Source organism: Callorhinus ursinus, unplaced genomic scaffold (assembly GCF_003265705.2).
Source record: "Callorhinus ursinus isolate GAN/ISIS: 27379988/994484 unplaced genomic scaffold, GSC_fseal_2.0 scaffold12, whole genome shotgun sequence".
NCBI classification, from domain to species: domain Eukaryota; kingdom Metazoa; phylum Chordata; class Mammalia; order Carnivora; family Otariidae; genus Callorhinus; species Callorhinus ursinus.
In genome coordinates, this window is record NW_027397074.1 from 19,862,575 (window position 1) to 19,885,935 (window position 23,361).

Here is a 23,361-nt window from a genome sequence, read left to right on the forward strand (position 1 = left end):
ACTCCTTTTTCTAACTATATAGAGGCTGGATTTTCTTCATATGCTTTGAACCAAAACGACATATCACAACAGATAGAATGCTATGAGAATTCGTCTTCTGTTAGCTAGACATGAAAAGAACTTTATAAATGTGTAAAACAGTGCAATTCCTCTCACTTAATTTTTTTAAAGTATTTTTGTTTCATTTTAGTATGTCAAGAATATTTAATATGTAATGGGGTCTTTTTATGAATAAGTATTTTTTAAATGTCTGTTTTAATTTTTAATACAAACATAAATATACATAACCCACATAAACAAAAGCTCTTAGGAAACTTCACTGATTTTTAAAGTTGTAAGAGACCAGGGGCGCCTGGGTGGCTCAGTCGTTAAGCTTCTGCCTTCGGCTCAGGTCATGATCCCAGTGTCCTGGGATCGAGCCCTGCATTGGGCTCCCTTCTCTGCGGGAAGCCTGCTTCTCCCTCTCCCACTCCCCCTGCTTGTGTTCCTGCTCTCACTATCTCTCTCTCTCTCTCTCTGTCAAATAAATAAATAAAATATTTTTTTAAAAAAAAATAAATAAATATAAAGTTGTAAGAGACACGTGACCAAAAAGTTTAAGAATTGCTGATTTGGTCAATATTCTTGACTCTTTGAGGCTGGAATATACCTCTTTCTCCATCATGTGGTTATCATTCTATTGAATGAGTAAAGACCTATAGAAAAATGACATATATTCTCTTTAGTTACCAGTTTGGACTACTTTTATGATTTGGCCATATGTTTTATACCTAACTTTATACTTATGTTTTACTTTATACTTTCAGTTTCAGCCTAAAGTTTTTGGGTATTTTCTTCTTTATTTCCTTAAATGGCTCATAATTTCTTTATTAAAGCCTTTAACATCATATGCTCGAATCAGAAATTGTTCTCCTTTCCTAAGAATAAGCAACTCTGATTTCCTTAATCTGTATTTTTTTTTAATTTATTTAGATAGTTAAAATTACAAATCAAATTATTATATTAAATGTTTAGTTGCTTTTGGAATTAATAAATTACTCCCCCTTTTTTTAAGATTTTATTTATTTGAGAGACAACGAGCATGCACATGCAAGCTGGGGAGGAACAGAGGGAGAGGGAAAAGCAGATGCCATGCTGAGCAGGAGCCCCAGGCAGGGCTCCATCTCATGATCCTGAGATCACTACCTGAGGTGAAACCACTAGTCAGATGCTTAACCAACTGAGCCACCCAGGTGCCCCCAAGAAATTGTTCTTCTTAACACTGTCATGTAGAATAAGGATAAATAGCATTTATTCATCAGCATTAAATAAAATAGCAAGTCTCTTAAATTATTTGTTTTTTTTTAATATTTTATTTATTTATTTGATAGCAAGAGCTGGAACACAAGCAAGGGCAGTGGGAGAGGGAGAAGCAGGCCTCCTGTGGAGCAGGGAACCCGATGCGGGGCTTGATCCCAGGACCCTGGGACCATGACCTGAGCTGAAGGCAGATGCTTGATGACTGAGCCACCCAGGCACCCCTATTTGTGTTTTAGATAGCTTCAAATATTTCACTGTATTTAACCTTGCTAGACTTTCTAACAAACTAATGGCCATTATTTTCTTATGATGTCTCATTTAATTTCAGGTACCAGTCTACTGGCTTAAGTACAGTCCCTTGCTCAGCTTGGCTAGATTCCTAATGCATGAAATATATGGATAGACAAAGGTATATATATATATATATATATATACCCACACATATATACACATATATACACACACTTAGTCAAGGACCTTGGCCATAGAGTAAAGCCTCCGTATGGCATAAGACCTTGATTTTATCACTGTTTCCTTTAGCTTTATGGTACCTGCAACATCAGGCATAATTTTCCTCTATTCTTAAGCAGGATAATATGGTAAAAGTAATTTACAGTTTAGCAGCTAGTTTGCATCCATGTCTCTCTGAACCCAAAGGCTGTTTATTTACATTATACCACACCACACCTCATGCTTCCTTCATGAGAAACTAAATCCATATTCATAAATAGTTACTACTTAATGTAGCAAGAAGACTGTTAGATTTTGTAATCATTGTGTCCTAGTTGGGATACTTTTTAGTTATATCTTCTGGAAAGTCATGTATAAAATGGGAATTATGGGACGTCTGGGTGGCTCAGTCGTTAAGCGTCTACCTTCAGCTCAGGTCCTGATCCCAGAGTCCTGGGATGAAGTCCCATGCTGGGCTCCCTGCTCCGTGGGGAGCCTGCTGTTCCTTCTGCCTGCCTTTCCCCCTGCTTGCGTGTGCTCTCTCTCTCTCTGACAAATAAAAAAATCTTTAAAAAAAATAAAATGGAAATTATAATACTTAGATTTTACAGAGTAGCTTCTTTTGCTTCTTTGGAAATGAAAGAGGCCTGCCTTATACTATAAATAAAATATAAAACCTTCATTAGAACATACATTAATATCAAGCTTTAAGAAGTAATAGAGTTCCTAATTCTTGATTTCTGTTTTTTGACTCTTATATTTTAGGAGTTATTAAGTTCTTTTAATGGGTTAAATGGATTTAAAGGATTGAAATTCTCCTGTCCTTCCCCTCCTTGCCTGTAAACTCCATAAGGACAGGGACTTAATTTGTTTTCTTCACAATATGCCTAAGTTTTAGAATAGTACCTGCCAAATAACAACTGCAGTACTTGTTGCATGAAAGGGAAGATTTAAAAGGAAGTGAAGGTATATGTATGTGTTAATACTGAGAGAATAAGAGTGTTGATGGCAAGAAATTGAGGCTGTGGCAGAGCAGACTTATTTTGGAGGGAGCTCAGTTGAATATGAGATGATAGTGGAATATGCAAGAGAAAGGGGCCTATAAGGAGTAAGAATATGGTCTAGAGGTCAGATGAGAACTCAGACAGGCTGATAGAGCATTAACAATTATCACAGAGGTAATAATAGAAGACCTTTAAGAGAATCATGATTCCACCACCATTGTCTATAATTTGGATTCTGTTAATACTTTATAGTTTACAAAGTATATTCATAGAAACCATTGAAAGATAGATGGCTATGAGAATAGATTTGCTCTCTAAAAGGAGGGCATATGTATGAAGAGGAAAATGGATTCAGAACTGAATTTTCTTCCAGTAAAGGGGTTAAGAAGTGGAGCTGTTACCATGGGTAAAGAGAAGTTGTGCTAAAAAAAAAGAGGTATTTGAGAAGGTGTGTACTTATGGAAACCAAGGTAATAGAAAGGTCAGCATATAAATGGATAGTCAGCGGTTCCCGAGTAGCTCAGTTGGTTACGTGTCTGCCTTCGGCTCAGGTCATGATCCTGGGGTCCTGGGATTGAGCCCCGCATCGGGCTCCCTGCTCAGTGGGGCGTCTGCTTATCTCCCTTTCCTTCTACACCTCCTCTCCCCCACCCCGCCCCGGCTTGTCGCTCGCTCTATCTGAAGTAAATGAAATCTTAAAAAAAAAAAAGTGAAAAGTTAACTATTTCAAGCTAAAAGCAAAAGTTAAGGACAATGATGATGAATTTAGCTCTTAGGAAATTCCTGGGGATGTGAAGAGTGCCATTTCAGTGCTGTGATAAGCATAGATCATTTTGAAGTGGAGATTACAGAAGAAATAGAGGTAGCAGTGATAAACTGGCCATTTGGGAATTAACAGTAAAGAATCTAGAAAACAAATGGCTCCTGGATAGGTCAGTAGGGTCAAATGAAAGGGATTATTTTCTAAGCTAATGTTTTTCTTACTCCATCTTTCTACTAGTTATCTTCTGTTCCTATTCCAAAATTAATCTATGCAAGTAGTAAAATACACTTCATAATTACGACATAGTTACAGAGAGGGGCCTATCTAAAACTTACATATCAACTAGTTATTATTCTATTATGCATTCATGTACATTAAGGAAGACTCTACTTTTGATATTAAATAGGTGATAGAAAAGAAGTAATATGAATCAATAAAATTAGAATATCCAACTTTTATAGTTTTAGCACAAAATGTTTATGCAGGTGTGGTATTATGTCTAATAAATTTAAGAATCTTTCCTGAGTAAATATGTATAAAGAGACTATTTTAATATTTTAACTTGAGAATAATAAACTTTTTGTTTCATTAATCAGAGTCTGGCAGATTGGATATGAGAACATATGCAAAATTATCTATCTCTTCTTGGGGAGGATCTGGAAATGTTTAATATGTGAAAGAGAGAGCTCTTTCTGTATCAACATCTTTCCAACTTGCATTAAATCCTTTGGTGTAAAGGACCTGAGATCTCCTGAACAAACTGAAAGAGAATAAATGATCTATTGAAAATGGGAACAGGAAGGGCTGGATAAAAGTGGTTTACACAGGATCTTACAGAATCTGAATTAATTTTAATAATTTCTTCCTAAATTAAATTTTTAAGAAAATGAAATCATTTTTGTTAATTTAATGCCTCCTAGGAAAGGTCTTAATTTTGAACACATTTTTAGAGTATGATTTTAATTTTAGTTATCCACTACAATCCCACTATAATTCAACCATTATAAATACATACTATCAACAGTTGTTGGCATGGGGAAAATATTGTATGTTTTCCTTTTTTTTTTTTTTTTTAACTATTAAGCAACATTATGGTCATATAAGCAAACAAAATTACCCATGTTCCTGCCTTCTTTAAACAACTGTTTGAATTATTCTGTGTTCCCTTCTAGTTTGAGCTGTAAACATTCATGGACTTTGTAATGACTTTATAATTTTTTATTTTATAGATATACTATGATTTGTTTCCCATTTCTCCTATAAACCAGACATTTAAGTGATTCCAAATTTTTTTATTCAAAGTAACACCATATTGAATGTCATTGTTCCTATAGATTTTTATTTCTTTTTTTTTAAGATTTATTTATTTATTTTAGAGAGAGAGTTTGTGCGTGTGTGTGTGTGTGTGCAAGGGGGGGAGAGGCAGAGGGAGAGGGGGAGAGAGAATCTCCAGCAGACTCCCTGCTGAGGGAGGAGCCCGACATGGGCCTCAGTCCAATAACCCTGGGATTATGACCTGAGCCAGAGTCAAGAGTTGGACACTTAACCAACTGAGCCACCCAGGCACCCCCAAAATTTTTATTTCTTTTAAGTTACTTCTTTTAGGATAAATTCTCAAAAGTAGGTTTACCTGGTCAAAGGATATGAACCATGTATTATTAGTTGTTAAGGAGCTATTTATTATGCCCAAGATCACATAAAGAGTGACAGAATTAGGATATGAGCCTGGCAGTCTATACTAGATGTCATGTTCTTGATCATTCTACTACACTGCTGGCTTGAGAGATCTAGAGTGCTATCTTGAGAGAGCCCCAGTGCTGTCACCAATCTAGATCATAAGAGTAAAGTGTATTCAGTTCATCTTGTCCAAGTTATAGCAAGAAATTGGTGTACCTGACAGTATGTTGAGGATTTTAGAAAGAACAGGATATAGATCCTGCCTTAGAAACCTATGAACTAAGTGGTAGAAGGAAACAGATATGTAAGAAAGTAACTCTGATACAGTGTAATGAATTATATAATTATGATGCTCTATGAAGACAAAGAAGGGAGTGGCCAAACTGGAGGGGGAAACATAGTGTAAAGAGACTTCTATATAGGACTGGGTTTGTTTAGATAGTCTCAGTCAGTTTCTAGGAAACCAAACAGCAGAGCAAGCAATGAAGAGCCTACACATGTACGTGGCGATCAGAAGGCCATAAAGGCTATGTTGGGTTGTAGAGAAAATATGTACAATTAGGGCTTTCTGAGGAAATTTTACTGAAACTTGAGACCTGGGCTAAAAGAGAAGCTTTGGAAGTTCAACAGTGACTGAATAGAGATTGAAAACTCCAGAGAGATTTACCTCCCAAGAGATAGATAAGTTTACATCTGAAAGGTTATGAAGAGTGGGTAAGACTTGAGACCATGGAGACATTCCCTAAATCGTAAAACTCAGAGATGCTAGTCTTTTCATCTCCCTAGAGATATAGTTTACATTTCAAAGGTAAGAACCCAAGATCTTCCCTAGGATCTTTTGTTTACGCTCCAGAGGGGAGGAGTCTGCTATATAATCCTTCCAGAATCTTATTTTCAGGGCTCCTGGCTATGTTAACTTGCTATTGCTGCTGTGACAAATTACCACAAACTTAAAGACTTAATACAAATTTTATTATATTGAAGCTCTAAAGATTAGAAGTTTGAAGTGTTCCTATGGACTAAACTCAAGGTGTTAGCAGGGCTACGTTCCTTCTGGAGGTTCTAGGGTAGAATCCCTTCCCTTTCCTTTTCCAGCTTCCTAAAGCTGCCTGCACTTCTTGGCTTGTGGGTCCTTCCTCCATTTTTTAAAAGAAACAGCTTAGCTTCCTTCCATCTTCCACTCTCTCTTGGACTTTTGACCCTCCTATCCTCCTCTTAAAAGGAAGGACTTGTGATTACATTGGGCCCACTTGGTTAATCCAGGCTCATTTCACATGTCAAGAACCTTAACTTAATCACACATGCAAAGTCCTTTTACTGTATAAGGTAACATGTTCATGGGTTCCAGGGATAAAGACATGGATCTTTTTGGGGTGGAGGCATTATTCTGCGTACCATACTCACCTGTAGTGCAGATGCCAGTACACAGAATGATGTCTGATCTGGCTTTAATTGCAATTTCTGGTGGGAAGAGTTGAGGTATGAGGAACTGACCTAGTTATTATAAGTAATAATTTATTTGTTTCTGCTTCAGAGACCTCATGTCTAGTTTCAGGACAGTTCAAATCAATGTAGTGCTAAAAACCTAATAGCCTGGTTTTGGAGGACCCTACTGATAAGAACAGGAAAAATCTAGAGTTTTGTCTGGGACTTTCTGCCTTAGGACCTCTTCCTCAACCTTTTTCTCATAAAAGATTTCCGGCTTGGCTAACTCATTCAAATTAAAGAGTCTATCCTAGTTCCTTTATGGTCAGTTTTTTATGTCAGACCCATATGTCTAAGTTAAAACTAACCTAAACTCAATCCATATGTACCTAGGGGTTAGAGTTTGGCTCTGCTGCCTTCCCATTGCTGTTCTGTACTTGGGCATAGAAATGCAAATGATACCAGCCCTCCACAGTAAATGTAGGCACTCATCTTCAGACATGGGGCTTATATTCCTATTCCTCAACTTGTATTTGTGTGTTTTCTAGTATAGACTGACTGTATTATAGCAGGGGTTTTTGGGTTTTTTTTTTTTTTTCAACTCATTTTCCAGTATCTTATTATAGCCACTGAGTTGGCTGAACTATTAATCCTGTGATCCTAGGTCAAGGATGTATTAGGGAGTTGGGCCTAACTGTCAGATCTAGGTTTGGCATTAGTTAAGGGAGCTCACCTAGACCTATCATTGTTAAAGGCTACCACTTTGGAATTAGATCTTGGTCTTCTAGAACTGACCACAACTTACTCCCCTCAAAAAGTATTACACTGTGTAAATAGTGCTGGCCAATGACTTTCAGGTAGAAAAATTTATTTCTAGATTTAAAAATTAGTCCTAGACTTATGCACTACTTCCTGTCTTATATTAATTGTCACCATCTTTATTAAGTAAAGATGTAACTAAGAGAAATAGAGCAGAACAATAAAGAAAAGAAGATAAAAGCTGGTGTGGAATGTTTGATAATGTACCCTCAGACATTCATGTCATTGACATATGAGTCTCACGTGGCCCTTCCTGTTCCTTTCCTCCCTCTGCCCCTTCCTTTTTTCTTCACTTCTCCTCTGTTTTTCTTCCCTTTTCTGTCCCTCTTCTTTTATTAGCAAATACCATAAAGATATTCAGCTTTCTTTTTCTTAGTATTTTGTTCTAGAATGGAGTTTTTTATAACTGTACGAATTAGTCATTCGTCTTATTTTGAAACACGACTTCAATAGACATTTTATTAACAACTTAGAAGTAGAGTTTATTTTTTAAATTTATCTTCTGTGTGTTCTTATTTCAAGACAAGGAGACTCTGGTTTTCATTTTTTCCTTTACCATTTTAGGACTTTTCTTTTTGGTAGAGATGGAAATCCAAATAAACGGAATGTGCACAATGAAACATCTATGCATTTGTTATGTATGGGACCTCAAATTATGATATCTGAAGGAGCCCTTCATCCTCGCTTAGCACGGCCCGCAGAAGATGATTTCAGAAGAGCAGATTGTCTGCAGATGATCTTAAAATGGAAAGGAGCAAAACTTGACCAAGGAGAATATGAGAGAGCAGCTATTGATGCCGTTGATAACAAAAAAAACACACCCCTGCACTATGCTGCTGCCTCAGGCATGAAAACCTGTGTCGAGGTAAAACTTTGTTTTTTAGTGTTCTTCATTCTGTAAAATTTGTGTCTTGGTAATACGTAATAATCAGAGTTTTCTTTGCTTGTCTTAACCGTTACTTTAGTCCTTTCTGTCCTCTTTGTGGTTCTAAAAGAATCTGGATCCCTTTTATTAAATAAAGTCATTCTTGGGGAAAGATTAAAAAGAAACCCATAGTTAAACAGTCCACCTTGGGGAAAAATGGAATCAAGAGCAATTAAAAATTGGCTAACATTCCTGAAGATAACAGTCATCAATTAAACACTTGTCACTTAGAGTAAGGGTTTTAGTAGAGATATGTTCTACTTTTTGGCCGATTTGTAGAAGCCAGTTTATACATATTGGGTATGGCAAATCTTAGCAAGTGGGACTTACAGCCATGCTACCTGGAATTGATCAGTTCCCTGAGCAAGGGATAAGTATTAATGAATATATTTATTTTGGTCTTTTAAAACTTTGTAATTTAAAATGTGCTGGTTTTTCTGTTTAGTCTGCATTAATGTTAAGGTTAATGCATTTGAATTTTTCCATTTATATATTTCATATATAACAATAGGCTTAGATAAAATCAGCCATATAATACAGGATCTTAACTAAGAAATCCTTACTCTTCATGTTATCATCAGTACATACAACAGAGTGGATTTTTTTCAACTACATTCATATCAATCTATACTTACTCATAGAAGTTCTTTCTTATAGATATATTAAAGTGTGAGTGGGGAGCATTATAGAGTGGATCACAGAGTATCTATGTTACCAAAACTGTAGACTTTGATGGAAGAGCAGTGATCCTAATCAGATTAAAATATGTATCTGAAAATTTAATATTTCTTTAATGTTACTCATATATATTTTATACTTCTAAGTTGATAAATATACTAGACATATGAATGTCTTTCATTTACTCATTTTAAAAGATTACAACCACTTAGGGGAGCCTGGGTGGTTCAGTCGTTAAGCGTCTGCCTTCGGCTCAGGTCATGATCCCAGGGTCCTTGGATCGAGCCCCGCATCAGGCTCCCTGCTCCACGGGAAGCCTGTTTCTCTCTTTCCTACTCCCCCTGCTTGTGTTCCCTCTGTCGCTGTGTCTCTCTCTGTCAAATAAATAAATAAATCTTTAAAAAAAATAAAATAAACAAAAAATAAAAGATTATAGCCCCTTAGAGGATTTCTTTAGTGTATCTGAAGTGACAGTTCTTTTTATTTTAAAAATCCTTCTGATCTTATCTTTAGTTTATTGCTATTATTTGTGATACTGGTTAATCTTTTAGAATCGTAGTCATATTATCTCTTAAGGTCGTGTCACCTTTGCCCACTAGTAAGTTAGTGACAGTCATTAACTTAAAACTATTTTTTTAAGCAATGCTTTCTAACATTGATTTACAGTGTGATAGAAGGATGTCCTAGGATTGGGGAGTACGGGGTGCCTATCGGTAGAATTCCTAAGGCTTTTTACACAAATCTTTTTGTATATTCTATGCTCACCTCCTGTGAAAGAATTTCTGCTGAAGTGGTTATTGATGGGGTTGCATCATATTTCTCAAATGAGTTAGAGTAGAAAATAGCTTATTCTTGATAGTAGTAATAATAGTAATAATCTTCTTATTTTGCTGCTTTAATATTTTGCTTCCAAAAATTCTCCATAAGCATTGCTTTAGTACTTGTTGATTTTGAAATATGTTTACAGTGACATGCTTATTAAATTGTTCCCAAAAATTGAGTGCAGTGTTTTTACCGGTATTATTTTTTGCTCAGTGAAGGAAATTAGTGCTAGGTTTATTCTGAATTGACAGGCCTGATGATTTGCTTTGTGTGAATGAATGTGTGTATATGTTTTAACTGTTTGGTCTGTCAGCATATCACATTTATAAACCACACCATTTGGTAACTTTTCTTTTTTCTGTATTCAGAGGAGCTCTTTCACTTAATGAAACATCCCAAATAGAGCCCTATAAATACCTTAGTTGCGTTTATTCTAGTTTTCCTCAACAAATTCCAGCATATCCTTTTACCTATATAAAGTATAAAGTTATCTTTAATCTCTTACGTATACTTGACTATACACTTACCCAGCCTTAGGCCTTGATTGACTTTTGATAATGTTTACTCTTCATTAAACTAGAAGAGTTTTCCTTGGAAATGGACTTTAATTAATTTCCTGAGGTCTTAGTGTGTTTCCTAATACTAGTGCATAAAATAAATGCATTGAAATTTAGAACCTAATAACTGCACTTCTTACAGTGTTAGTTTATAGATATCTTCATGTGGTATCATACTCCTTGAGTTAAAGAGTGTTATCAGGTATTTATTAATTTTTTCATAAAGCTAAGAGATGATAATATGGTAAAAAGGGTACTGGTTTCTAGTCTTGGTCTTCACCGTGACTATCTACTAAAGCTCTTTGAGATTATCAGTTCCAGCCATCCAAAAGAAAACTATCTCCAAAAGACCTCTTTTAACACTAATTTTCTGTTGATCTTTGATTGCTATAAAATATATCCCATTTTCAGTGTATAGGCTTTAAGGCTAGATTGATTACTTTATTCCATAGTTAAGGCCTACCTGTTTTGTTTTGTTTTTTGTTTCTACTCTTATATCTGTGGAAATATGCCTTCTCTAGTTGTTCAAAATGTTTTTCTCTGTATGTTCATTTAAAGACAGACTTGGTAAACCCATCGGTGACAATTTTCATATGTACATTTAATAATTTAAACAGTACTGTGGAACACAATTACTACAAGGAGAAGGGGAAGTTTTAAAGTTAATATTTCACTTCTATGGTTCTAACTTTAAAACTTCCCCTTCTCCTTGTAGTAATTGTGTTCCATAGTAAGCTAACGGTACATATCACACACACACACACACGCACACAATATATATGTATATAACATAGCAAAAACCTCTTAATTATGAAGTTCTTCTGGAAACTTCCAGGTGTGAAGGCATCAGTAGCTTCATATAGGTTATTGCAGTAGAATGTCTGGCCCTGAAGTTCCTTGTGTTATATTGCTGCCTAGTTGACTTCCTTGTATTGATATTCCAAGAGTCTGTCAAATTCAACATACCAAAAACTACTCAGTCTTTCTATCGTCTAGCTCCTCCTCGTGACTGCCTCTTTTCTATTACTGATGCCATCAGTTTACCTATATCTAATCTTGATACCTGGATTTACCTTGGCCTTTTTTGTCTTTGTTTTTGTCTTTTTGCATCAAACTCATGCCACTCATTTGCATAATAGAGCTCTTCCTTTTCTCTTTTGGCCAGCCCTCCTATTTATCTCTATTGACCACTCTCTAACACCAAGTGCTGATGTTGAATCCTCACTTTGGTGTATAAGCATCTGCCTTGGGCTCAGGTCATGATCCCAGAGTCCCAGGATCAAGCCCCACATCGGGCTCCCTGCTCGGCGGGAAACCTGCTTCTCCCTCTCCCCCCACTGGTTGTGTTCCCTCTCTCACTGTGTCTCCCTCTGTCAAATAAATAAATAAAATCTTAAAAAAAAAAAAAAACTTAAGTAGGAAAATCTGGCGTTTCACAAATATTAATGATTCAGAATTATTTAAGAGATAAAAGTAACACAGAGAGGAATGGGCTGCAATTGTTTGAAAGTTAAAAATGCTTATATGTTAAACATTTATTAAAGACAAACTATAAATTAAGCCTAATTCTAATTTTTTCATATTTGAAAGAATCATTCAAAGGTCTGCAAACTTTTTTCTGTGAAAGTCAAGTGGTAAATATTTTAGACAACTGCTCAACTTTGCCATTGTAGCCTGAAAGCAGCCATAGACAGTACGTAAACAATTGAGTATGGCAGTGTTCTGATAAAACTGTTTATGGATACTCCCACTTGACTTTCTTATCTCCACATATCATGAAATATTCTTTTGATTTTTCTTTCAACCATTTAAAAATGTAAAAGTAGTTCTAGTTCACCGACTACATAGGAACAGGCATCAGGCTAGATTTGGCCCACAGTTTGCACTGGACCCCTGTATTATGCAAAGAATTGGAAGAGGAAAGTAAAGATGACTCCACACTTCAGAAGCTTACTTTAAATATATAAAATAACATTTATGCAGCAAGTCCTATATGCTTTAATTATACAGACATTTTAAAAATGCTGTGTAATAGATGCCCAATGCATAAAAATGGAACTCTGTTAAAACAAATCTTACAAGAATTTAGTACAATAAATAATACACTTTTTTCTTAGTTGCTGAGTTTTTGTTTTTCTATTTCTTTGGAATACAGATGGACTTTGGAGAAGAATGGTAGGTTAGGTCTATTAGCATGGCCCAATTAAAATCCCAGTGATTTTTCTCCCTGTGGCCAACTTCCCTAAGAGCCAGCCTCGTCATTAAGCCTTATTTTATTTATATTAGTCTTTTTCTGTCATAGTGATTCAATAAATGGTTGATGTGCAGAGGTTCTTGCTTTTGATAGTGTTTCATTCTTTGTGAAAAGCATTTTTTAAAATGAGCATTATCTTAGATATTTCCTGTGCACCCCTGTCCTAGTTGCTTATTCAAAGCTTTCAGTGTAGCTGCTTATTGTCAGATCAAATAGAGGTCACTAGAAAACTAAAGGTGGTAAGTCACTTTTCCCTTTTTCAGCCATAAGGCCTATTTGACACTTTGGCAGCTATCAGAGCATTTCACACTTCGATGAAAAGCCATAAAAACCATTCACAGGTCAGGCTGAAGAGTTTTACCTAATTATATTGTGTTTTTAGCACCTGGAGTTTTAAAACTGAAAAGAATACAGAAGTTGTAGTCCCAGCTCAACAACTTAGTAACTTTGCCTATCTGAGCCTCAGTTTTCTAATATTTATTCAAGAAAGTTATGACTTCATTATTGCCTGCAAAATGTTAATGATGCTAAAGCTATATTAATTATTTGGGCAGTAAATGTTATAGGCATTGAAGGGAAAGGAAGACCATTTTAATTTTACTTATCCTGGAAGATTTCATGGGTACTAGTATGATTTGAGTGGGTAAGATTTCAGTATTTGGAGGAGAATACTTAAAATGTGCCCCTCAGACCTGCAGCATCAGTTACTCCTGGGAGCTTGTTATAAATATGAAATCTTGGGCCCAGCAGGCCTCCAGATTCCAAATCAGAACCTGTGGGGGTAGACTCCCAAAATGTTTTAAGCAAGTCCTTCTCGTTATTTGTTTACGTGTCAGAGTTTGAGAATCGTTGTCCTAGGTCTCAGATATATGCGGGTTAAAGTATTTTGCAGAAGAATGATAAGACAGATGACTTAAAATGAAGATAGAGGCCATACCAAGTAGAAAATACTAAATGTCAAAGTCAAGAATTTGGAATTTATTTATAGCAAATTGAGCCATTGAATATTTTTGATTGAAGAAGTACTATTATGAAAGCAAATATAGCAAGATTAGCCTAATGGTTGTTATGTACACTGGATTTGAATGAGGTACTTGTAAAACTGTTTCTTGAAGCCTTGCTACACAAAGGATGGTCCTCAGACTGGCATTGGCATCCATTATTCAGAAACTTCTTGGAAATGCACAATCTCAGGCCACATCCCAGACCAAATGAATCTGAATCTGTAGGTTTGTTTTTTTAAGATTTTATTTATTTATTTTGGAGAGAGAGAGCAGGGGGAGGAGCAGAGAGAGAGGGAGAAGCAGACTACCCACTGAGCAGGGAGCCTGATGTGGGGTTGAATCCCAGGACTCTGCGATCATGACCAGGTCCAAAATCTAGTTGGATGCTTAACCTCTGAGCCACCCAGGCACCCCCTGAATCTGTAGTTTAATAAGATCCCATGGTGATTCATATTCACATTAAGGTTTGAGAAGCCCTGGCTTAGAGCATAGTCAGTGGGACACCTACAATGGAATCATAACACTTTTTATAAAAAGTACATATATCTCATCCCCACCCTGCTTCCCCCCAATATGACTATCAGGCTACCCGGATGATTCTTACACAGTACTGGAATAGTGGTTGTAAATATGGCTGCACAAAAAAAAAAAAAAATCCTGTAGTGTAGACCATATCTCAGATCAATAAAATTGGAATTTCTAAGGTTGGAGCTCAGACATTAGTATTTGAAACTTCAGATGATTCCAGTGGGCAGCCAAGGTTGAAAACCAATGTAGTAGAAGGAGTGATAGGCATGAGATTATTGCATGGTTCTGGTAGGAACTGATAAAGAGCCTCGATTTGTGTGGTGGTATTGGAAACGGAAAGAGTAAGGCAGATGCAAGGACATTGTGAGGACCTGGTAGCATTTTGTGACTTGGTCAATTGATACAAGAAAGCAGGGGAGACTGAGGGTTAAAAGTGATGGAGGCTTTGGGGCTCCTGGGTGGCTCAGTCATTAAGCGTCTGCCTTCCGCTCAGGCTCAGGTCATGATCCCAGGGTTTTGGGATCGAGCCCCACGTCAAGCTCCCTGCTCCTCAGGAAGCCCTTCTCCCTCTCCCACTCCCCCTGCTTGTGTTCCCTCTCTCGCTGTGTCTCTCTCTGTCCAAATAAATAAATAAAATCTTAAAAAAAAAGAAAAAATGATGGAGGCTTTAAGGGCGCCTGGCTGTTTCAGTTGGTAGAGCACAGAGCAGGTAGAGCACAGAGCACGTGACTCTTGACCTCAGGGTCATGAGTTCAAGCCCCTCATTAGGCCTAGAGCTTACTTAAAAAAGTAAAATGTGTGCATTTAAAAAAAATAATGGAGGCTGTCTTTAGGTGATATAATTGTTCTCTCACTGGTTTTTCACATTTTCTATAACAATCTGCTATCGTTTGTACTTAGGGTAAAATAAATTATTTTTAAGTAGAATGAGCATGGTTTTGAACCTGGGTCACTTTAAAGCCTGCTGACAATTAACAGACATTTAAAAAGTGAGATGAGGTAAAGGAATTAGTTGAAAGGAAGGGAGACCGTATTGAGTTTTCATTTAGAAGGATGGAGATTGAGGTCTTAGATGAGCTGCATGAAATGGTGTTCAGGCTATTGAAAATTAGTACTAGTTGTTTGGGAGTAAAGAATATAGATTTAGAATTGAGTGTCTTCTGCATGGAGTTGGTAACTAAAAACAAGATAAGGTAGAGATGAGAAATTCAAGGAAAAGATTTTAGATTATAGAAAAATTAGAGTTAAAGTCACAGCACCCATTTGGAGAATGCCTGTGTTTAAAGCGACTGAAAAGAAATGGCCTATAAAGCAAATAGAAAAAGCAGAGAAGAGAACTGAGATAATACTATCAGGGATGCCAAGAGAAGATTTCAAGGGGAGGAGGTAATCAGTCATGTGACATGCTGCAAAGAGGTAAAGCAATTAGAAGACTAAGAAAGGCTGTTGAATTTGAGAGTACTAATGATTTTCAGAAATACTGTTTTAGTGAGATGGTCAGGGTAGACGTCAGACTGCTCGGAGTAATTGAGTCTTTGGCTAAGGAAGTGGAGAGACAGTGGGTGTCAGTCACTAATTTGAAAAATGTGGCTGAGAAAGAAAGGAAAATATTAGGAAAGTAACTGGAAGGATAACAGAATTAAGATGAAGAATGCCTGTACCAGGAGCCCTTAGAAAGTCAGAGAGTGAAGATAGAGGGGTAATGGAGTGCTCAAGGTCACACAGGAAATAGAGATGATGAAATGGTAATTTTCAACTAGAACAGACTTCAGCAGTCATCTTGTTTTGTAACATCTTTTCTCAGGATTATATAAGCCTCATTTTATAGATGGACCTGTGTAAATTGAGACTTAAAGAAGTTAATTGATTTGTCCAGAGTCCCAGCTCTTTAGATTATGGATCAAAGGCGTGGAAGGGATTTGTCTTGCGTACTAGGGGCTGTCCTACCCCTCTTTCTCTGAGATTGGAAACAAAGTAAGGCAAAATAAATGAACAGATGTGTTGAGATAGTGATAATTGGATGTTTCTTTTAAGGTAGAACATTTTATGTACCACTGAGTGTGCCAGAGAGGCTAAAAATCACATTTGAATATTCAGTTCTCCTTCCTTTAAGAGAGTGAGGAAAGTGATAGTTAGAATGCTTTGGTTGAAGCATTTAAAAACTACCTCTTCAGAACCAGATGTAACTCCCTTATTATATAAAAGCAAAACACCTGACTTTTGCAGCCTCCGGTTCACTAATATCCCTACCTAATAGATCTTTCACTTATTGGTGTTCCCAACTTCATGCCCCAAATGTCAGTAAACTGAAGCCCTTTTTTTAAGTACTGCTCCAGTGTCAAGCACTACTGCCGTTAGCTAGCTTCTGTGCCCAAGGTACACAATGCTGATTTTCCTTTGCCGAAACAAATGCTGCATACGTGGACCCTGCATTTCATCACCAGTTATGAGTTTCTCTCCAGGTGCCAGTTGCAGCAATGAGATACAGGTCTTTGTAGTCCCCTCACCTCCACTCTAGTCATTTGAGGACCCCTTTCAAAGACAGATTATCAATGAAGGCAAGAAATCTCACCCAAGTTCCAAGTATGTTCAACAGTGACTCTCAACAAGGACTTCTCACACATCCCCTCTTCACACACCCATTTTTTTTAAACGCCAAAGCATGCAGTCTATACTCCAGCATATCCTTTTAAGAAGGTTCCCCTTACCAATATTCCAGAATGGCACAACCTCTTAAATTTTGTTGTCTTTCCTTTTGTTAAAGACTGGGGCATTAAGTTAAAGATGATTTATCTTGTTCGCTAATATTTAGAATCTCTTCTGTGGTAATACCTGTTGTAAAGTAAATCAAATCATGGCTTTGAAAGCTTTCCCAGTGTGCATTTCAGAAATCATTTTCTACTAACTCTGAATAAAGAACCAGAAAATGAAGTTGGCTCTCCTAATTCCATAGTAGTCAGAAGCAAATAATTAATTCTCTTTTAGGATTGGATAAGCTGTGGAGCAAGCAGAAAGGCTAAAAACAGTAATAGACTCTGCTGTAGGTATGGTAAGTCTGTGGACTTTCTACAAGTCCCCAGTATCTCAGTATGTTAGGTCATATAAGTATGTCCATTTCAACAGCAACATATGTAGTAGTCTAGGGTCACTGCTTATCAAGATTTTTTTTTTTAAGATTTTATTCCTTTATTTGAGAGAGAGCAGGGGGAGGGGCAGAGGGAGAGGGAGAAGCAGACTCCCCGCTGAGCAGGGAGCCCAACATGGGGCTCAATCGCAGGCCTCTGAGATCACAACCTGAGCCACAGGCAGACGCTTAACCGACTGACCCCTCAAATTTTCATGTGCATAAGAATCTCTCGAACATCAGAATCAGATTCTGATTCAGAGGCCTGGCGTGGGAGGGGTTTGGGTGGTTATGCTGAGATTCAGCATTTCTAACAAACTCCCAGGTAGTACTACCGATCCCCAGACTTTGACTGTCAGAGAGGTTCTAGGTGGTAAATAGCATCTAATATGACCTTGCCCTCAGGCTCTAGAATGTGGCTGCAACAGTGACTGCTTAGAGCTATGCCTAGCAAGTTTTTTTTTTGTAAAGGGCCAGATGTAAAGAGTAAATATTTTGCACTTTGTGGCCATTAGCCATATTCTTCTTGATTTGTTTCTATGCTTGCTTTTACAATTAAAAAAAAATTTTTTTTAACCGTTTAGCTCTGAGGTATACCCTCAGCCTTGAGCAAGAAGCTGAAGCCATATCCATTGGGCTTGTCAAATTAACCCATGGCTCTCAACCCTGACATTGATAGAAGTCCCTTATTTCATCAGGCCTCTTGGGATGACTATAGAGGAATCATAAGGATTCCAATTCCAAAAGCAATAAGGGAACTTTATAAGAAGAAGATCTCTCTGTTTATTGGAGGGAGGGGAGAAAATTATATGGAAGAAAACTACCTTTTTATTTGATGCCATAAAAAATGAAAACTAAAGTTATTCATATTTAGATCATAAGTAAGATCTGAGTAGAACTTTACCATGGACCCAGGATGCATGTGACCTATTTTAATTTATGTGATCAACCTATTCTATGTGGCGGTACAATATCCAGTTATGGTTGTAAGAAATTGGTCCAACTTGTGTGTGAATCCCAGTTCTTCTGCTTAATAGGTGGGTAACTTTGGTCAAGTTACTTAACTTTTCTGAGACATCATAATGTCCCTGGGGTTGTTTATAAATAAGCATGTGTATTTGAAATACATAACATAGTGCTTGGAACTTAGAAGACAATAAATGGTGGCTGTTACTATGTTATTATGGTCATGACTGAATTCTATAAAAGAATCAGCTCCATGACTAATTGTCAGGATATTCTTTAAGGTAGATTATGTCCTAGATTTTGGTCCTCGTGGCATTTATGTCCTTCCTAATGTCTCTGCAGACATAATAGGGAAATTTGAACCGACAGCCTTTAGTAGCAACATATTTAACTTTGCAAAACCATCGGAAACCTCAGTAGTAACAAGTCAAGTCACTCTTCCATGTTTTGTTTTGTTTTGTTTTTACTTTCATGTATTTTTTTTTCTTTCATGTATTTTTAAGGTGAGATTTCTTTGGGCAAAATCCCACCTTTAAAAATTGAAAGATTGTTTGATATAGTGTCTTCCCAGCTTGGTTATTAGCGCTTATTCTCATCACTTATTTTGAGGAATGTTGGAAACAGTTTTGCTTCAGTGATTTGCTCATCCTAATTTCAGTTCAGTGTTGGACTGGATAATGAGGATACAAATGAAAACTTTTGTCTGCCATGTCAGGCATTCAGGCATTAGTGGTTAAAGTAACAGTATCAGCAGTGTTCTTGTTTAAGAAAATGTATAGAAATTTATAAAATCTAAAGCATTGAGTAACCGTAAAATGTTTTTATTTTTAAGTAAAACTTTATTTTTTTGATTGGGCAGAATGTTTAAGTATTTCTTTTTAAAGTAATAAATTGGCTTTTGTTGTTATTGTTTTTAACCAAAGGAAATCGTCCTAATACCAATAAACAAGAATTGCTGTCTTAAAATCAAAAGCCACTGGTATCTAAGTAATTTTTGTCATTGCAAGTACTTACTTTTATGTTTTTGTTGTGTTTCATTATATTGTTAATTTTTTCAAATATGTGGCATGAAATAACTTGTTTAAATCTGTGGTTGCAAGTTTTTGAAAAAATCTTTTTTAGCTTTTAGTAAAACATGGAGGAGACTTGTTTGCTGAGAATGAAAATAAAGACACTCCTTGTGATTGTGCTGAAAAGCAACACCACAAAGATTTGGCTCTCAATCTGGAATCACAAATGGTATTCTCACGAGATCCTGAAGCTGAAGAAATAGAAGCGGAATATGCTGCATTAGACAAACGAGAGGTACGGTTTTATTGTTTTCTTTAATAAAAAAATTATATGGATTTTTTTCTTTTCATAAGTACTAATCTTATTATATGGCTTTCATGTTAAATTTTATTTTTCTACTTTAAAATCCAGTTCATGTGGTCTTTGCATTGTGCTTAACACCCTGTCGTCTACATAGCCATGATATGAAAATACAGATAGAAAACCTAGAAATGGTAACTATCCTCTAACATATGTAAATATGTTTACTTATGTTTATTTATTTTTTTTAATTATTTGAGAGAGAACCCCATGCACAGGGTAGGGGGAGGGGCAGAGGGAGAGAGAAATTCAAGTAGACTCCGCACTGAGTGTGGCACCCTACACAGGGCTCAATCTCACGACCCTGAGATCAGACCTGAGCCAAAACCAAGAGTTGGACGCTTAAGTGCCACCAAGGCACCCCTGTTTACTTACATTTCAATAGAGAGGCTGGTGTGTGATATGAAGCCCTAACCATTCTTACTCTTCTAAAACTACAGTCCCGTTTCTCAATCATTCCCTGTCTTTTGCATTGCTCTTAACAGTAAACATGCTTTGGTAACTTTTATCTTAAAAAACAAAAACAACAAAACCATTTCTCCTTTGACCACTCTTCCCTAGCCCTGCCCCTCTCCCGCTTCAGTTGTAGCCCCCTATCTCGGATCTTCTGAGAAAAACAAAATTTAAGAACTGTCTATATACATAACTGACTTCTTCACCTTCCATTCACTCTTCAGCCCACTGCAGTGTGACTTTCCTCCCTTCTATTGAGATGGAAGTGCATTTGTCATGGACATCAAGAGTCACCATGTTGCCAAATCCAGTAGGTACTTTTCTCTCCTCATCTTACTGGAATTCTTCGGCAGCACTTGACACAGCTGACCACTAGCTTCTTAGGGAAACATTGTTCCCTTAGCTTCCAGGACATTGTTCTTTGGTTTCCTTTAGGTCTTTCTTGTTTCAATAAATAGTACCTCCATACTGAGTTGCTCAAGCATAAATGGTCAAGCTTTCTCAATTCCTCACTTCTTATGTCCAAACAGTCTGGGAATCTTGTCAGTTTTACCTCCAGAAGTATAATCTAGGTCCATTTACTCTTCCTGGTCTCTACTCCTACCTTCCAAGGCCCTCTCCATCTGAGTTTCCTAACTGGCCTCCTTCTTTCTGTTTTGGTCCCCTTAGAATCCATTTTGTATACATAAGCCAGAGAGACATTTTTAAACTTAAATTAGCTCATATAAATCACTTAAATTACTTAGTGACTTTTCATTGTACTTAGAATAAAATTCAAATTATTTGCTCAGATACAAGACCTTATATAGTCTCACCACTACCTACCTCTCCAACATCATCTCAGATCTTTCTCCCCAGCTCATTTTACTCTAATTATAGTACGTAGAGTACACTGAGGCTTTTGCATTTGCTGTTTCCTATATCAGAAATCTTCTCCCAGTTTTTCTCTCGGCTGGCTCAGTAGTTCTTCAGAGAGGCAATCTTGGACTAGTCTTTCACAAATAGGTCCCTCTCCTTCTATTATTCTTTACCATAATATCCTATTTTTTATAACACTTATCACATGCTATAATTATTTTATGTATTTATTCGCTTTTTACTTTTCTTTCCTATTAGATTATCAACTCCATGAGGGCCAGAATCATAACTGCCTTAATCAACAGAGTATTTTCAGTGTCTGACACAGTGGACATCCATAGAAGTATTAAGTAAATTATAAGACACAATAAATGTTTTCCTCCCAAAATTATTCTGGTTCCTCCGTGTTCAGTGCCAACTTGATTCTAAAAGGACTTATACTAACTATTGTTTCTATGTGTTCAGAAAATAATTGTATTGTTTGGGTTTTTTCCCCATGAATTCCCAACAGTTTTTGAACTTCTGTACTCCAGATTGTTAAAGGAACTGAGTTTCTTGGAATTCAGAAATTTATATTTCTTTACCCTTTGTGTTTCTCAGGTTAGGTTATTTTATGGGAATGCTTATTCAGATTAAGTACACATAGAAAAGGTGGCCGATGTCCTAAGCACTTTCACATGGTTGTTGAATCTACACAGTAATGGTCAATAGCAGTTATGCTCCCTTCTTTTTTTAAGTGAGGAAGATAAATCAGAAAGTAGTTGAATAATGTACCAGGATCAAAGTGAGCTAAACCTGATTCTTCTGACTTCTGTATTTGCTATACTGCCTACCTTTTCATAATCCATCATCTTGAGTCAGACATAAAAACTATTTTCTGTAATAATATAATAATTTAGTCAGAAGACAACAGTTGAACAATAATACTCTGGAAATAATGTGATGTGATTAAATTGAAAGACATTTGTGACTATATTCAGGCTTTTTTCTCAAAGATACTATCTTAACTTCTGAGTAAATCAGAAAATAATAGTATTCATTTTCAATAGATTGAAGATCTAAATGAACTTAATACAACTATAATAAACTATTAAGTTAAAAAAAAGTTACAGAATAGTTTGATACGAATTATATAGAAAAGACTAGTATGTATTGAGAGAAAATTGAAGTATACCAAAATGGTAACCATGGTTATGGATAATTTTTTTACCATTATTATTTTTTCTATTTGCATGCATTTCTTAAAAGTTATAATGAGCATTTATTGCTAAAAAATGTAAAAAATTTCCTCCTTTCTGACTCTGCCCCCACAGTGGTAACAGTTTCTTGTGTGTGCTACCAGATTTAAGCAAACATATGTGATAAAGAATTTTTAATGCAAAAGTAAGGTCATATAGTATATTGAGTTCTACTAAAATATTTTTGATTTTTTTTTAATTGAAGTATAGTTGACACACAGTGTTACATTAGTTTCGGTTCTACAAAATAGTGATTCAAGAAGTTTGTATGTTGGGCTGTGCTCACGACAAAGATATGGTCACCATAAACTGCTACCATGTCACCACACAACGCTCTTACAGTATCATTGCCTTGATTCCCTGTGCTGTACCTTTTATTTCTGTGACTCACTCCATAACTGGAGGTCTGTTCCTCCCACTCCCCTTCGCCCATTTTGCCCACCGCCCCCCCATCATCCCTCCTTCTGGCAACCATTAGTTCTCTGTATTTATGGGTGTTTTTCTGCTTTTTGTTCGTTTATTCATTTGGGTTTTTTTTTAGATTCCACATATAAGTGAAATCATGATATTTGTCTTTCTCTGTCAGACTTATTTCACTTAGCATAATACCCTCTAGATCCATCAGAGTTGTTAAAAATTGCAAGAGCTTGTCCTTTTTTTACGGCTGAGTAATATTCCATCAGGTATGTATATGTACACCACATCTTTACCCATTCATCTCTCAGTGGGCACTTGGGTTACTTCCATATCTTGGCTATTGTAAGTAATGCTGTAGTAAACATAGGAGTGCCTATATCTTTTCAAATTAGTGTTTTTGAGTTCTTTAGGTAAATACCCAGTAGTGGAATTACTGGGTCATATGGTATTTCTGTTTTCAATTTTTTGAGGAATCTCCATACTGTTTTCCACAGTGGCTGCACCAATTTACATTCCTACAAACAGTGCATGAGGGTTCCTTTTTCTCCACATCCTCACCAACTCTAAAATAGTTTTCCAACTTAACAATATATCATGAACATCTTTCCTAAGTCAGAACATATGATCTACATATTTCAACCATTTACCTATTAATTTAGATATTTTTTATTATTAAAAACAAGGCTAAAGTGAATATCTACTTGTTACATATATATCTTTATCCAGTTG

General features: G+C 36.4%; 1 protein-coding gene across 7 annotated transcripts in view; it reads left to right on the top strand.

The window, feature by feature from the left end:
• The window catches only part of ANKIB1 (ankyrin repeat and IBR domain containing 1), a 145,126-nt gene that overhangs the window by 55,304 nt on the left and 66,461 nt on the right, over positions 1–23,361 (top strand). For all 7 annotated transcript variants that reach the window (XM_073898808.1, XM_073898805.1, XM_073898806.1 and 4 more), the window contains 2 exons: positions 8,002–8,302; positions 19,418–19,600. In XM_073898808.1, the coding sequence (XP_073754909.1) occupies positions 8,002–8,302; positions 19,418–19,600 (484 nt within the window). The remainder of the gene's footprint in view (positions 1–8,001; positions 8,303–19,417; positions 19,601–23,361) is intronic.